At 41.6% G+C, this 17,349-nt stretch overlaps 1 protein-coding gene across 3 annotated transcripts in view; it reads right to left on the bottom strand.

The window, feature by feature from the left end:
• The window catches only part of cep112 (centrosomal protein 112), an 81,640-nt gene that overhangs the window by 14,970 nt on the left and 49,321 nt on the right, over nt 1-17,349 (bottom strand). For all 3 annotated transcript variants that reach the window (XM_062438526.1, XM_062438527.1, XM_062438528.1), the window contains 2 exons: nt 12,045-12,107; nt 7,090-7,239 (listed from right to left, as the gene is read on the bottom strand). In XM_062438526.1, the coding sequence (XP_062294510.1) occupies nt 7,090-7,239; nt 12,045-12,107 (213 nt within the window). The remainder of the gene's footprint in view (nt 1-7,089; nt 7,240-12,044; nt 12,108-17,349) is intronic.

Raw genomic sequence — 17,349 nt, 5'->3', positions numbered from 1 at the left:
GTTTATCTTTTTGTTTGCTACACAAAATGTTTGTGTCTCAATGATCTCATTAAATCCCAATGTTAAACAGGTAGCTAACATGCAAGGCATAACAACTTGAGAAGACAATAGCACGTCAGGTTTCTGTGAATTTGTATTTAAATATTTGTGCCCGCAAGTGATTATGCAGCTTTGACCAAAGTGGGGATTTGTCAGAGAGGGATGCACAAGTCATTAAGTCTTTGTGGTTTCTTTTTACCTAGACATTAGGCCCATGGTTTAATGAGTAATTTCCGTTTGTTGTCCGTGAATGGTGTATGGCCTCTATGAGCTGTTCTACTTCCCACGTTCCCTCCTAGCATCCTGGAATGTTATCTCTCTCCTACTTCCACCTCCTCTGATATGTGGATCAAACACTGCCGGGAATCTGCCCACAGCCGGAAAAGTCATCAATCAGCCAACACCAGGCGCACATGTAGAGTTACACACACACACAGACACACACAGACACACACACACACACACACACACACACACACACACACACACACACACACACACACACACACACACACACACACACACACACACACACACACACACACACACACACACACACACACACACGTATATTAAAGGAGATGGATGCTAACACAGATACATGGAGAATTATCTATATATATATAGATCTAAGATGAGACCTTTCTTGCTGACAATAACTTGAACATGAAGAACAAAATAGGCCTGACTCGATGCTTTACCCATAGCACTACAGTCTCCTCACTCCTTAGGAACTAAACCCAAGATTCTGCAAAATAGTTTTTTATTATTTTAGCCATAACAGTGCAGTAAACGTTGGCTTTGTGAGGTATACAAAATTGTAAACATTAGTAATCATGCCAGTGAGAGCACATAATGACAAAAAATCAGCTGGTTGCCCAGTGCATTTAAGGCACTTTATTCCATTTGGGTGGAGAGAAAAATATCAAATGCTGCATTAAGCAACTTAAGACTCAGCAAAAGGCTTTTTGAGCTCTTATGGCTAGCATGCTGGCATATGATTGCCCACTTGCACATCAAACAGAAACAGAGCAACATGAGCATCCCACTCAAATCTTTTTTCTCGTTACTTGTTGAATATAAGTCCATTATTCAGTGGCATTTTACCCCAGCAAACTCCTGAATAAAACATGGCATTCTCTTTCCCTTGATAATAATTGATGTTTACACTGGTCACTGTCTGGCCATTTCACATTGAATAGTTAGCGTACAGTTATCCAGCACAGTGAGCTAGAAGCAGTTGCCCATCATTTTATTCACAAAGGTGCTGTTTTGGTTTATTGGACAGGCAAACCAAGGAATAGTCTGAAGGGGTGTTGTATTGCAGTGAGATTGGCAGTAATAACAGCTCTTCCACATTAAAGGGAATAATTTGATACAATGTTAATATTGGAAACTTTTCTAAGTGGATTAAAAAAAAAACTCAAACAGAAAAAGCAGTGGTCTCGCAAAGACAGAGACAGAAAAAGAAGAAAGTGTCAAAAACGCAGATGGTTTAATAAACTTTAGTCAACAAAATGCACAGTTCAAGGTTGACACAAGGAACATGGATGTGTGGAAGGAGGAATAAACCATTTGAAGCAGCCCGTTGCCTCTGCAACAGAGGGTATCCAGCACACCTGTTCTTGATCCACTGCTGCCATTCCTTCCCACAGGCAAAGTCATCCTTTCAACCCCCTCAGAAACTAATGCATATATAACTACAGAACTACAGACAAACTGCAGCTGCTACAACTAGCCCCCTTGAATGTGTGTGTATGTGTTTGTGTGACTTTGTGCACAGGAGCCGTGTCCCTCGTTACCGATATCCATGCCATGCATAAAAGCAAAGCATCTAGATCACATGGACTCCATCTAAATTTGACAGAGATGTGTACAACCCTCATACTATCTATTGTGAAAAGAGTAGTGCACCACATATATTCACTCTCATCCTCAAACAGGGTGAGACAATGGTCACTGTTGCATAATGTAAAGTGTCACCTGTCACTTTACCCAGAGGACACTACAACAGGACCCTTTCTTTGACTAGCACGAGGAGTTACTGCTGGATGGGTCTGGATCAAAGGTGTGTATCTCTGTCTCGGTGTGTGAGAAAAGACAGAGTGTATGTGGGTGTGTGTTAGAGAATGCAAAACTGGCGAAAGATGTAGAGACAAGGGCACTAAATCAAAGCTATGTCTGTGTGTGAGTTTGAGGGACAGAAAGATACAGATAAAGACTTACTGAGGAGAAAATGGGAGAGAGACTGTGTATGCAGGCCCATGTAAAAAGACATGAACACTAACTTAAACATGTGTGTGTGTGTGCATGTGTGTGTGTGCACACGCATGGCAGCATTCAGCAGGCAGAAAGACAGGAAGCAAGGCTGTGGGGAGCAGGAACAGCGGTGCTGATCAAAGCCCAAGCGGGTGACACTATGGGCGGAGTGCCATTGTTTATTCACCAGCCACCTCTCCCTTTTGGCAGGGTGAGGTGAGCATGTGTGCTTGTGTGTGTGGAGACAGACAGAGAGTTTGAGACAGAAAGAGTTCGAAGATGCAGAGTTGGAAAGAAAGTGTATGTGTGTGTATGTGTGAGAGAGAGTGAAGAGACAAGGCCTGTGTGTGTGTGTGTGTGTGTGTGTGTGTGTGTATGTGTGTCTTTATACCTTTCACTTGGCAGGCTAATGTGGGCTTGAGTTCTGTCAGATTTGGCAGCTGCACATTTCAGGCAAGTGCACACTCACACACGCACACACAGACAAGCTGTGCACATGGCCGAACAAACATACACCAGGCACTTTAGTAATACCAATAACCTCACTATTAAACTTCCCATTTACCTCAACCCCCCCATGTCTCATCACAAAAAAAATCCATACACAAGCAGAGACACTTTAGCTAGATGGAGGGAAACAGATGACATCAGGAAGTGAGTAATCCTCTAACCCAAAAGCTGGCTGTGTTTCAATGCGCTACACTGGCTTCCTCTCTATCGGTTCCCATTCCCTTTACGACTGCCCACTCCTGCCTTGTTCACAGTAATGAACTAATTAGTAACCTAAATATAACTGGTCAGAGATAGTGGCCCACTACCTAATCTCTAACTACAGCCTCATGAGATTCATATGCAAAAAAGGCAGGAAGTGAGGTGAAATATTGGAAGGTAAAAAGGGGAATTCACAGACGCTCCAGCTTCTCTTTATGATCCGATATGTGACACTGCTTCCTGTTCCTGATGGATGGATGTGTTTATGTTTAGACCACGAGGCATATCATTGAATCTCATAACAATACAGTTTACACATGAACTACAGAGAATAAAAAAACTAAACTAAAACTAAAAGTAACTGAAAGTTATAAAGTTGTGTTCAGCAGTACTAGTGGTCCTTTCACAGTATATAGAGTAATTTGTTTTAATGGAGCTTTAATCACATCAGAAAGCCAAAACAGCAAGCCTGGTTGGTATCCCACCAGTCTGTCTGCTCATTAATCTGGCCTACAACATCACGCTAAGCAGCCTGTGCACTCATGTCTGCAACACTTTGCAACACCAACGCATACTTTGATATTTAGTATATTTGCTATTCAAACCAGCAGTGGGACCAGCAATGCAAAGCCAGGGTCCCAGTCCACCATGCAAAAAAGCACGCTAAGCAGGCACACACTCAAAGTTATATGTAGAGAGACACACACACACACACACACACACACACACACACACACACACACACACACACACACACACACACACACACACACACACACACACACACACACACACACACACACACACACACACACATAACACACTCCCACGCACACCATACACATACAAATACACTCTTCCACCTAAAAATTGCATGTACAAACCCCCCAGATAATGAGCATACTTAACTGTACTATTATTGTTCTAAAAAAGGAGTTTACAAGATACAAAGGTCTCTGCAGTTAACACCCACATTTAAGAAGTCACAAGTACAGTAGAGCCACAGAGGGAGCTAAATTCGGGCTAGAAATGGCAGAACGGGGCTGGCGAGAAAAAAATAGAATAGGGACATCTGATCCGGTGCAGCATGCATTCAGAACAACTGTTTTGGGATTATCCCAATTCAAATGCGCGGCTAACTTTGATGTTATTTTCTTCCCCTCCCATTGTCTGAAGCCCCTCGCTCTCTTCATAATCCGAGCCCTTTGAAGTGAGCAGCATGGAAACAATGTCAGCAGGCGACACACTCCCTCCGATGGCCCACTGACAGCTCTCCACCATTTCTTTCCTTCTTTTTTCCTCTCTCCCCCTTTTTTCCCTTGTCCTTCTGTTTGCTGTCTCAATCCTCATACTTCCTCCATCCTTTCTTTGCCTCTCCCTCGCTCTCTTCCCCTTCATTGTTTGCCATCTCAGTCTTCTTCTCTCGCTCTCTTTAAAGTTTACATCAACCCTCTTTATTGTATTTTTTAAAATTTCTTCCTTAATATTTGCCGTTTGACCAATCTTACCTTCCTCTCCTCCACTGATTCTCTTCTTCCCCTCATGTCTGGCTTGTAATAAGCAATTCAATCATTAATTTGAGTCTCATTAGCGGGTGGTTAATACAGGGGGGATCATAATAATGAGGACACAGATAATAGAAAAAGAAAGCCTTTGTCTGCTCTCAACACAGATGCCAAGGCCTGTGTCTTGTAACACAGCCTACAACAGGGGAGACAGCGTGTGTGTATTGTGTCATGGTGTACTTTGATTGCAAGCAGCGTAGCTAAAATATGAGCAAGTGTAGACATTCACAGTGTTGCTGAGTCTCCCTAAAAGGGAAGAGAAGATGACTGCACTGATGATTTGACCAGATTTGTTCTTTCTTATGGCAAGTTCAATACAAAGTGTGGTTGAAACGGTTAATAAGATAATAGTGTGATATTCAAATAGGCGAATTCCTTAAAATAGACACCTTAACATAATGACAAACATTTACTGGAAAGTATAGTAAATAATGGGTGATTTAAAATGTGAATGTGCATGTAAGTGTATGTTTTTTTACCATTTAGACAGCGAGAAAAAAATGTAAAAGGTAACCACTCAATGAAATGTTTACAGAAATAATAAAAGCATGAAATCATTTTATCCGGTAACACTTCATTGTGTCACGTAAGCATTATAAAGTCAGCAGCTATACTGTGCCGTGGATTTGTGTAACTATTGTCAAAAAGTCACGCTGAAAATGACTTGGCTGAGGCTTTGTTGATCACAATCTGAATATACTGTCAGGATGAATAAGCGAGTCCCATCTTGGACCAAAACACTTTCTTCAAATATCTAGACTTATCGATTTGGATCTCAGAACTACCATCAACATTTACTTATATTTCTGACATTCTATGTGTGGTGTAGGGTTGGCCAACTAGCCGCTTTGAGAGAAAACTCAGGACTGAGCGAGGGGGGCCCGGGCTGCCAGGGCCTGGAAGGAGATGAGATGTGAAGGGAGGCTCACAGACCTGCCTCATTACTATATGAGGCAGCTGCAACCACAGACAGACAAGGTTGTGTTTGGAAACATGTCCTGATCCCAGACACAACAACTACAAGGTTGTGTTTGGAAACATGTCCTGATCCCAGACACAACAACTCTTTATTTAGTGAGCCACACCCAATCAACTGCCACAGTGTCCCAGTCTGGTTGCTAGGGCAGGAGGCAGAATAAAAGATCCTGTGATTCCACAAGAGAAATCTGCATGTAGAGGGGATGAAGATCAGGGAAAGGAGCGAACAACATATTGTTTCATTTACGCGTTTAAAAGTGTTGCACTGTACATAAGACAGTCTCAGACAGGACAGCAGAGTTTGTTAGCTTACTATAGTTACTCAGAGGTACTATGGAATGCTAAATGACTGACCGGGTATACTAAGTACCACATTAAAGGCACATTAAAGTGAAAAGATTGAAAAAATACACTTTTCATGTATATTCTAATTTCTAAATTTTATTTAGTAACACTGTTCTATATATGAAGTTTAACAAGGCCAGGTAAGAAAAAAAACATACCAAGTAAAGAATAAGGTTGAAACTAAAAATAATGGAGGCTGAGTGTAAAGTTTAACTGTAAAAGAGAATGACAGTAATTATGTAGAGAGGCTTTGACTTACGAAGTGGGGTGCAGCAGACAGATTTATAAGGTTCAGCCAGACACAAAGCACACAAGCCACTTAAAGACACTATGGAGTTAGCAACTTGCCATAAAAATGACAGAGCACATGCATACAAACAGTGATCGTGGTTTAACAAAAGAAAGGCGACCAGCGTCTACTCCATAAAAGTCAAATCCAGACAAGGCTTTTTTGAGGACGTTTTTTACTGACGCCCCCCACCAATTTTTACGTCTACAGGTTTTGGATGAGCACCACAGGGACCAATGAAAAAGGACAGGAAGTATATAAGACTGCTAGGAGATAAAGATAACAAGATAAGAGAAATAGATAAAAGTGAGTGTCTAATGCACTTCACTAACAAACAACTTATGTAAACTTGGGTTTTTGGGGAGGTTGGAATATTGGGAGCAATGCATAAACCTAAATGAAGCTATATATAATATTAAAGGATTTAATAAAAAAAGGTGTGTCTTGTCGGTGTGTTCAGTTTTATACAGTTAGTGCCGGTATTCTATTCTTTATTCATAAACGTGTGACATGCCGCTCTGATAAGCTAGTGAAAAGCAGGAGAAATTGCAACTGCAAAGCTGAATCAGACACATCCTGATGAATCTTGCCTCATGATAAGTAACTAAATGTTATTTTACCCATTAAGTAAGTGGGCCTTGCTATGCAATATGGAGCCTTGGGTCATTGCATAAAAATGTAATTATTTCTCTGATAATGCAGTAATATCACTCTGGACTCTACACCTAATATGTTTGGTAAAATGTGAAACTTTTTACAGCATTTTGTAACAACCCATATAATTCATTATATAAAAATGGAGTAAATGAAGGATATTCATTTTGTTTCTCATATCATCACTGTCGATAGATACCAATAATAAAATGCAACTAAATGAGTGGTATCTGACTGCCCTACACTGACCTTATTGGCTTGATCGGCATGGTGCATTATTGTCCTCCTCTCCTGGTCCCAACGAGTATTGGCCTCCTCCAGCTGCCTCTCCATTGCCTTCTGTAGACGAACAGCCTCTTCTTTAGAGTCACATACAGATGTTTGTAGCTCTGCAATAAGCTTGAGGAGAGAAAAGAGAAAAAAAACCAAAACATGTTTGATTTTAATTCTACAGACCACATAGCGTAACATCTGCTGGTCAGTCAGTAAATAAAGAAATAATTTGGCATACTGACAAAATGTTAAATCTACTGTTGGAAGCTTTATGCAGTGCCAAGAGTTGCTTTGTATGCTTATATTTGCAACAAAAAAATAAAGTGGAGAGAAAACCTGCCATCAGATGCAAAATGCAAAACATTCACTAAACAAAATGCTTCTCCAATTTGTTACTGCTCTCACAAAATGACTGTATCCGATTAAAAAGGCATGTTTTATTAGTCATGGATTTGGATGGCAGTAACAATCACCTTGAAAGACACATTTTTCCCAGAGTCTCATGTCTTGTATCTTTTTTAAGACGAGACAGAAGACACAGAGAAAGCAGAGAGAAAAAGGGAGGAGGGAGGTATAAAAAAAAAAAAGACAGGAAGGAAAAAACAACTTCCTTTTTGAAGAGCAGAGTGACTTTGTGTTGGTGAACTTGCGGTGCACACCAAGATGAAAAGGAACTGCCTCAGCTTTGAAATCCTCCAGTCAAAATTAACATTCTATTTAAGCCACTGTCAGGGAAAGGCAGAGGAAAGATGAGAGAGAGTAAAAGAGAGAGGGAAAGGACGGGAGAGAGGGGGAAAGAGAAAAAGAAAAAGAAGAGGTTGGGGGCAGTGCTGCTGCTAGCTTTGGGCTAGACAGATAATTGTTTACCGTGTGCAAACTCTGGAGGACCAGCCCTGCTGGAATCTGCACATTGTGTGGGAGTATGGGAGTTAGGGTGGTGTGGATCGACCACAGAGAGAGAGAGGGAGAAGGAGGGAGAGAGAGTAAGAGAGGGGGAGAGAGAGAAAGAGAGAGAGAGAGAGAGAGACAGAGAGAGAGAGAGAGAGAGAGAGAGAGAGAGAGAGAGAGAGAGAGAGAGAGAGAGAGAGAGAGAGAGAGAGAGAGAGAGAGAGAGAGAGAGAGAGATGGAAAGAGAAAGAGAGAGATGAGAGATGAGAGGGAGATTAGGCTTATTTAGTCAGTGGGAAAGCCACATGAAAGCAACAAATGGCACATTATTATGGTAACATCATTTCTGGTGGTGTAATAATTATTTTGCAATATGGATTCTCTGCATCTGCCGGTCTTCAGCCCCGGGCCGACGGCGGCACTCTAAACTAGTGAACTCAGCTGTCTGTCTTGTTATTCCTGTATATATATACACACACCACAGCACCTTTTCTCTGTCTGATAGCCAGCCAGGCTGTTTTAAGCCTGTAATTGGTCTGGTGAGACTTGTCTATTTTCCCAGCCTGCTAGCATCTGTGTTTAGGGCTAAAGGCAGGCTTACCTCGCCGTGAACCTGAGGTAAAAAAAGGGGAGAAATGAGCAGCTCTGCTGTTTATTCGCTTGTTTGTAAACAGAGAGGTGAGTAGCCACAAAATGGTGGCCACCACGAGGGGGAAAGGATGCTTTGATAGTTACATGAAAAGAGTACACATGGAAAACTTGGGGCCTGACTTTGAACTAGCGTAGCCTGTTTCTAGACCTCTGAATCATTGTGTGCACACCTTTGGTTGGTTGCATAGATTCATATTGTGAAGTGAAAACAAAATGTCAATACATGCACATCATTCATAGTACTCTAGTAAATAGTGTACACCAAAAATTGGAGCTGAGAATATTACTCAGTTAATCAATGGAACATTAATCTGCAACACTTTTTTCTTTTTCTTTTGCAATTTCCACTATTTTTAGGAAAATGATAAAGAATTGATTACAAGATTGATAATGACAGATGGACAAAATAATAGATAGTTGCAGCCCTACTAAAAATGACTTACTGTCAGAAACAGGGTAAATTACTGTCTGGTTGTCTCCTAGTGTTTGGTAAGTTTGAAGTTAAATAAAAAAAAGTGCATCTACACATGAACTTTTACTTAAAGACCCCTTCCAGACATATTTTAAGACACACACAAATAGTCTCCAACCTCACTGAAAAGTCAATTCTACGTGTAAATGCACTGGAGGCTTCAAGTTTCACACTTATGAAAGTGGCTAGTTATGATGTAACAAATCATGCATGTAGGTACATGCATCACAACTTAAATGTGAGCACAGAGAAACTTCTACTTTCAAAAGTTGCACATACATCATTATATTTTTGATCCATGTTTACACAACATTGTGAAGTTATCCTAAGGGAAATATCTGTCTCTGTAGCTAGTAATATGTTCACCAACTTCTTGTTAACTTTGTCGGCAGAAAGAGTGAACCAAAACAGTAAAGTTGTGGGCCGTAGAACCAAAACAGTGAACTGATGAAGAGTTAACACCTGTAAAGCTAAGAAATGTGGAGTCAGGTGATAATTGTTTGTGGGTTCATCACTGCCTTTGATCCTTTTTCATATCAGTTAATATGAAAAATATTGATTATAGCAGCTTAAACAATGATTAGTACAGGTAATAGCATCAACTATAAGTGTAATGATATGTTAGTGTTTTCAAGTATTGTTTCAAGAATTGAAAATGTATCAAAATGAATAAGTATTACATTTGGTTAATTTATGCCTAAGAGGTCACATGTGAGCGCGGTGTGTGGAACTTACCAATCAGCACTGTGCTGAAACAAATGAGGTGTATTTGCATACAGATTGAACTTCAACCCCTTTTTTCCAGAACATGATACTTCTCATGCACTGAGCCTCCCATGACAAATTTCCTCTACCTCCTACCTTACTCCCACAGTGGACAGTCAGGGATAAAAGTAATGATCTCCCACCAGTACCACAGCTACCACCCACTGTAGCCTCATCATTAAGTGAAGGAAGAGAGCACAGCCCTGTTCAGTTCACAGGTCACCCAGGAGGACCACTCACAGCTAGATGCTTAACACATAGGATTGGATTGGAGAGACACTAATTAGGAGAGTCTGTTTGTGTGTCTGTGTGTGTGTCTATGTGTGTGTGTGTGCGTGCGCGTTTGTGCATGTGAATGAGAAAGGCAGAGAGAGTGGCATGTGTGTTCGTAAACATATGCCCTTAACGTGGTGCGTCTCCAGTCCCTGCAGGATAATGTATGGCGTGGTATGTTTTTAATTGGGCTATTAGCCATGCAGTCGAGCTCAAGAGCGATGCCTCCTGTCAGACACGGAGGGGTTAACAACTGGGGTTAGCCTTTGAGGTTCAAAGGCCTCTTGTTTACATTTGACTGAGCTGCCCCAAGGGGCAGGCAACAAAAACCCCTCCATTCCACCTTTACTTTTCAAAACAAAGCTGCCCAAGCCCACGACAAATAGCTTGCATTAATCACGCATATTAATATGTTTGCACAAAAACCCCACACCTTCAACATAACCCCCTGTATAACAACACACTTCAGGAAAGGTGTTGAATTCTGCGCACAGAGACTTTCCTTTAATGTCAGAGAGAGTGTTGTTTGTTGAACCTGTCCCAGCTTTGTGTCCCCAAAACAGAGGATTAATCACTTGTTGCTTTGTCTGCGGTGGCGCACCGCACCGCCAAAGCAGGCAAACATGGCTGAACTTTTGCACAGCATCCGACTTCTTTTGAAGTCGAGCATTGTGTAACCTAATAAGCTACCGTTTTCTCACAACATCTGCTTGTCAACCCCGCTTTCAACTCTGTGCCTTTGCCAACCAACCCAAAATGGGGGGATTTAAGGAGGAGAAGAAAGAAAGAAAAACAACAAAACCCCCTCTTTGAATCTCTTCTTTGGGTAACGAGGTGCAATTATGGCCAAATGATTGTGATATTTTAGCCTGCTACATAATCAAGACGAAAACTCTTTTCTTTTGTAATGTAAACACTACTTAGGTTGTTTTGGATCTTTTAAACTGGTGAGGTAAAAGCTGCCTGAACTTTCGGAGACATTTTGCTGAATGACAGAGTGAAGTTATATCGCTGGTTGGAGAGAAGAATTACCTCAGTTTTGAGTGGTCTCAGTCTAAAGTGACAGTAATGTTAAACACATGGCCCGCAATTGGAAATGTGTGATAAGACAATGTCGTGACAGACGGAGGAGAAACAGGTATGAAGATTAAGTAAAGAGGTGTTAGAAGCAGGCGCAGAGTGTGAGTTAACAGTGGACAGTGTGTGAAATATAATAATGGACTTGAACTGATCTTTAAACGTGGGTTTACACTTTTGCTACATATTGTAGAATCTACCTGCAGATCCTGTAACTCACCTATAAGTACTACAGTACAAGTCAGGGCTATGGGGGCTACAGATATATCACAAGGAGATTTCAAGAACTGTGATTGGTCAGCTTTTGTTTTCTCCTACAAGTTTGTGATGATGGTCAACAGTGCTGATAGTACAACACGGAGAAAGCTGAGGAAAAACTCAGTAGACCTCTACTTTTTGGGTAACAAGACATTTTCAATTTCATTTCATTGGGAATGAATTGGGAAATAAAAGAGGTATGAGAAAGGTAAAGAGACATTGAGACAGCAGAGCTTCAGATATTCTCTATGTAATACATGTTTCAGTGTTTTATATAGATATGCATTTGTCTAAGCATTGCACAAACAACATATCAGATATGGGATGTGTGTGTGTACACCTACTGGCTCTCGTGTGTTTGTGTAAACCTGCTGAAGGGTAAAGGGCTGGGTGGCTTGCCATGTGTTCAGGAGCGTGTGTGTTTTCATGTATGCTTCCTCACCTCTCCCATCAGGACATTTGTCCGGTCTTTTGAAGAGGTTCGATGAAAAAAAGAGGAATATAAAATGAAAGAGGGAAAAAAAGGGGGGTAGAGTAAACTGATTACCTGGGCAGACTTGGCGAGCTTCTGGCTGTACTCCTTCTCAATCTGCTTCAACCTGCTGTTGGTCTGCAACAAAAAGGGAGAGGGGAGTGTGAGAAAGAGATATGCAGACAGACAGATAGAGGGACACAAAGAGAGAGAGTTGTGAAATTGAATCTTCTGTTAGGAAGTGCACAGAGACACGCCACCCTCCCAACCTACCCACGCTTGCATACACACATACACACACACTCATGTTGACCTCTACCTCTTGGCAGCGTGTCGCAGGCCTGTGGCCCCTTGGCCCAGTGCCAGTTCCAACGTTCATGTGTGCCAGCAGGTAGTGAGGGGCATGGTGCACAGTGGGCACCACTCCCCTTTGATCCCCTGCCAACAATTCATCACTTAACAAGAAGGGGGGCAGGGGGGGAATTAAAACCTTGCTGCCAATTAGCTATAGAGAGCGAGAGAGACAGAGAGAGAGAGAGAGAGGGAGAGAGAGAGAAAAAAGAGATGATCGGGGGAAGCTGGGAGACAGAACACGGTGGAGACGGAATAGGACTGAATGGAGATTGATGTTGGGAGTTTATTGAGCGTCGCTCGTCTCTTTGTTTTCTGTTGTTTCTTTATGGGAAGTTAGCCAGCTGGAAGCAAAGACTGCGAGTGTCTAATACAAGATCTGTCTCCTTTCAGCTAGCTGTGTTGTGATTCCACAGTTTCAATGAGAGGCTGAACAGTGGAGTGAGATAATTGGGTGTGAAGTGCTCGAATTCGACGGGGATGTCAGTGGTTGCCTGTACGCGAGGTGATGAGGTCTATACAAGTACTTATAGTTTTTTTCAATGGATGCTCCACAAAAGTTTTATACTCATGTCTAAAAGTCTCAAGTAAATCAGTATATTTCTATTGTTCAGATTCTTCTACTGTTATTTTGCACACTACAATAATCCATATTTATAAATCTGCTCGCGTATTACAGTTACCCAACTCAGCCAGGTGCGCGTGTCTGTACTGTATAAACTCATTTAGTTATTTTTTTATTACTGTATGCCAGTTAGTCTTTGTCGATAAGCCGAATCAATTTATCTGCGGGTGTTACTGAAGTTTTATCTTATCTTATGTCAAGGCAACTGTAAGAAAGTCAGCAAACATCTTTCTATGCCACTGATGTGATAAGCAACACAATATAACACACCTATTCTTTTTCATACTTCAGTGCAATAAAAAAGTTGATGTTAAACTGATGTAGAAAATGAAAAAATAAGTAGAAAACACCAGCCAAAATGTCAAAAATGTCTTTGAAAAATTAGTTTAAAACGCAGTACAAATACACTTGCGCATTCACTCAAACCCCCCCCGCTTGACTCTGTTGTCCTGACAGCCACTGACAGACAGACAACTCCCTAACAAACACTATTTTATTGAACGCACCCCTCGCAGCCACCAACACCTGAGCTGCGTTTGGACTCTGCACCCCATCCAAACACTTCCTGACAAACACCGCCGTCCACTCTGAGCGGACACACCTGTCACCACGGAAACACAGAGCCATCACCAAGGATACGGGCCTGTCTTCCTGCGCCAAGAATCTTTGAGTGGCAACTCGCTCGTCCCTAGGGGCCCTATAGCAGCTGATGAGAGAGGGGGAGACAAAGAAGGGTGAAGAAAAGGCAAGAGAAAGAACTGTGTGTGGGAGAGGGGTGCAAATGAGTCCTTCCATGCTTTTTCTTTACTGCTGACACATTTTTTGTCTCCCTTTATTACTGCAGGACTGCTCCATCTGTACTACAGTGTTGAAGTGACACTATGGTAGTTATTATTAGATTTTAACCATATTTCTACCTCTTATTAATTGATAAATTGCAAGCCATGAAGTTGCAGCCCATATTTTGAAAATGATAGCAAAATATGAGACTTAACTGTAGTTAAAATATTATAATAAAAACTATTATAATACTTTAAATATATACACCAAAGTGGGATATCAGCTTCAATTTGGAATTGGCTTTGCTGTGTGTGATTCCATGTACTGTACATGACTTTGAGTTCACACGTGAGTGCATTCATGGAGACATATGGCTGTATTTACATGAAAACAGGATCAGATGTTTCATAAAAACATAAAGAGCTTGCTACTAGTCTATTCCTTTTTACCTACAGTCACTCAAGGGAATTTAGCAGGAAGAATTATACAACAGCATGCATTATACAGCTCCACCATCTAAACACACATTAAAACTGGTTAGAGTTAGATGAAGATATGGAAAGAACACGCGAAGAGAAATCGCCTAACAGGACTGTGACAAATACAAAGGGAAAATCAGAGCTAAATTAAAAGCCCAGCCATATGTATGTGTCTGTGTGAGTGTGTGTGTAAGCACTTTCAAAGAGACTACCTGTGCCCTGCCAAAGGCATTTTCGTGCTGAAGGCACTTTGAGGCTGTATCAGGCTCTTCAATCGCCTCTTAATCCTAGCGGTGTGGAGTGCGGCTGCTTTGAAGTGTGTGTGTGTGTGTGTGAGAGTGTGTGTGTGTTAAAGAGAGTGGAAGTGGATCTGAAAGCAAGGCATGCACCGCTTACCAGAACTTAATTAATAATCTGCAGTGGGAACCAGGCCAAACACATACACACACACACACACACACACACACACATACACACAAGCGCACACTAAAAAAAGGACTGAAAGGAGGGGCAGAAAATTTGGTGACAACTTTCTCTCTCAAACATACACACACAGACACACATACGTCACATTTATTCAAACACAGACAATGCAAACAGGATGTATGAAGGCCAAACACACATCCAGAATTTGAGCTATACTGTAGTTGTTTGGAAATGAAATTTGCTCAAGGTGTGCATTCCTATTGTTTGGAATGAACCGCTGTATTATTGCTATAGCAGGAAAAAAACCCAAAGTAAACATTTCTCAATAAAGTAATGCTGCAAATGCATGATAAACCTCTGAGTGTGTTTTACAGTCAGTGAAAAGAATTTTCAGAATCTGTTCAGTGCAGTCTGTAGTCCTGGACAGGATATTGCCTCCATATGGCATTTTTTCCCGATATGTTTCCAATCATCTCACATTGCTAAAGAGTAATTATGGTTTTTCAGCATAGTCCTGAAACTGAACTTTGACAGAAGATATAAAACCACATTCAGGAGTTGCTTACAAAGGATGATGTCACTCCACACATGGAGGTGACACAGTGTGACAGACGATGGACAGGTGATTAGGTAAAGGGCAGAGGTATTTTCAAAGAGATAATGAATCACACATTACTCCTGTTTCACTCTGCAAACAACATGCTGCATATTGCACACTAGGGAGCTGATTTGGTGGGGTTCATTTCTCGAAAAAAATTCAACGAGAAGCTTTTCCCTATTGCTCCACAAAGCCTTCAGTTTTAGTGGCAGTAGTATTTGTAAGCATTCAAAACGATTCTTTGTTCACCACGCATGTCTCTCATAACAATTTGAGTTCAATCTGCCAGCGAGGGAGAGCTGGGAGATGTTATTTACTCGTTTGTCTGTAATCATTGCTGTCTTGCTGCGCTCGCTTGTGTATCCGTGTGTGCGCGAGAGAGAGTTGGTGCTGTAATGACAAGAGGCTTTATTTCCATTTCACAGTTTGCCATCACTGCTTGTCAGTAGTGATTCTCTTCATCCCTGCTGCTCACTGTCAGTGCCACATCACACACAGTACAGAAATAATGCATCATGGGCACACACAGGCAGGCGTACACAGATAAACATACATCAAACACGCAGACTCACACACACGCACAACACATCAAATGTGCAGTGATTACAAACTCAACCAGCCAGTTCTTGGTATCAGAAAACCAATTACTCCCATTACCATCAGTGTGAGCGGGCTTAACATCTAACCCACATCATAAGGCCTAGAAAAAAAGTTTGTTTGAGGCTGTGAATGCTTAATGATGGGGTGGTGGGTAGAATCACAGATAGTTTTAACATAGCCTAAGCAGGTGAACAGACTTAAAAATCTCAGAAAAGATGTCTCATTCATGCTTTCTTTGCAGTGTGAGTTATTAGATAGGCAAAGGTCTGAACTCCAAATCACTGTTAAGCAACAATTTTGCTTAATGAGATGTAAAGTTTGCTCATTGAACTTTAAATGAACTGTGGTGAAATGCTGTCTTTCGAGTTTCCTGCCTAGGTGGATTCTCACTTCCTATCTATTTACCGTATGCCTCCATTTCCTCCTTTGATCAATAAGTCTGCCTGATGTCGAGATGTAGGATCATTACAAGTTGAATTAGGTACTTAACCCAAAAAACAGAGCCTGATATCATGGTGTCCCACTTAAAACTCCACTTCAATCCGAAGCGTAATCTATAGCGTACCACAAGATGGGAGCTGCCTGACGCCATGTTTTAATGCGATTGAGAAAGTGTGTCGTTTCCCTCCCTCCTCTTCGATGACTTCAAAAAAGTGAGCAAGGGAGCTGTGTGATGTTTTTTTGGGACGGCAGAGTCTTTACTTTGACTCTTTCATCTGCTGGGTGACTCACTCACTCTCTTGCTGCCGCTGGGCCCAATGGTGCACTGAGGAAACGGGGAGCTCAGATAGTCCTGGGCATGCGTACACGCGCACAAACATACAACATACTCATACACAAACACGAGACGACAATCAGAAGCAATGATGTAGCCTAAACACACACCGACAGCAGACACATAATAACCCTGGCATCAATTAATCAAGATCCCATTATCTACATGCCCTGCACATAACAACCTAAACTTTACCTCTTTCTCCCCTAAAATCAGATTTTCCTCTCTGCCTCCCTCATCTCTTTGTCTCCCACTTAGTCTGTCAGTGTGAGGTGAATGCGGGCCCTCTTTGATCATCCCTCAGCCTGTGTTCCTCTCCTCCTCATCTAATCCATGACCGACTGAATAATGTGATTTGGTGTATCTCCAAATGGCAGAGGACCAAACTAATAAGTCAGCAGTGACAGGGGGCAAGGGAGAAGAACAAGACGTGGCAACGACAACAACAATGACAACAACCTCGTACCACCATCTTCTGGCTGAGCGGGAGAACAGAACACTCACTGAAAGCGCCTGGCTCTGTGGGTTGGGATTAAAGGCTGGTGTGAACGGATTGATAAAGATGCTAGTAGTTTAATGAAATGTTAATGGATGAACTTGAAAAACTCTAGAATCTCCCTGGTTACAAGTTAACATGTTAAGATTTCTCAGTAGTTTTAGCATAACATGGAGGTACACATTTAATTTTTGACAACTGCTACATAGAAACTCATTAATGAACTATATAAAAGTTCCCTTATGTCGAA

Source organism: Scomber scombrus, chromosome 18 (genome assembly GCF_963691925.1).
Source record: "Scomber scombrus chromosome 18, fScoSco1.1, whole genome shotgun sequence".
Classification (NCBI taxonomy): Eukaryota; Metazoa; Chordata; class Actinopteri; order Scombriformes; family Scombridae; genus Scomber; species Scomber scombrus.
The sequence above is the reverse complement of the archived record's forward strand: the minus strand, read 5'-3'. Positions and strand labels throughout refer to the sequence as shown.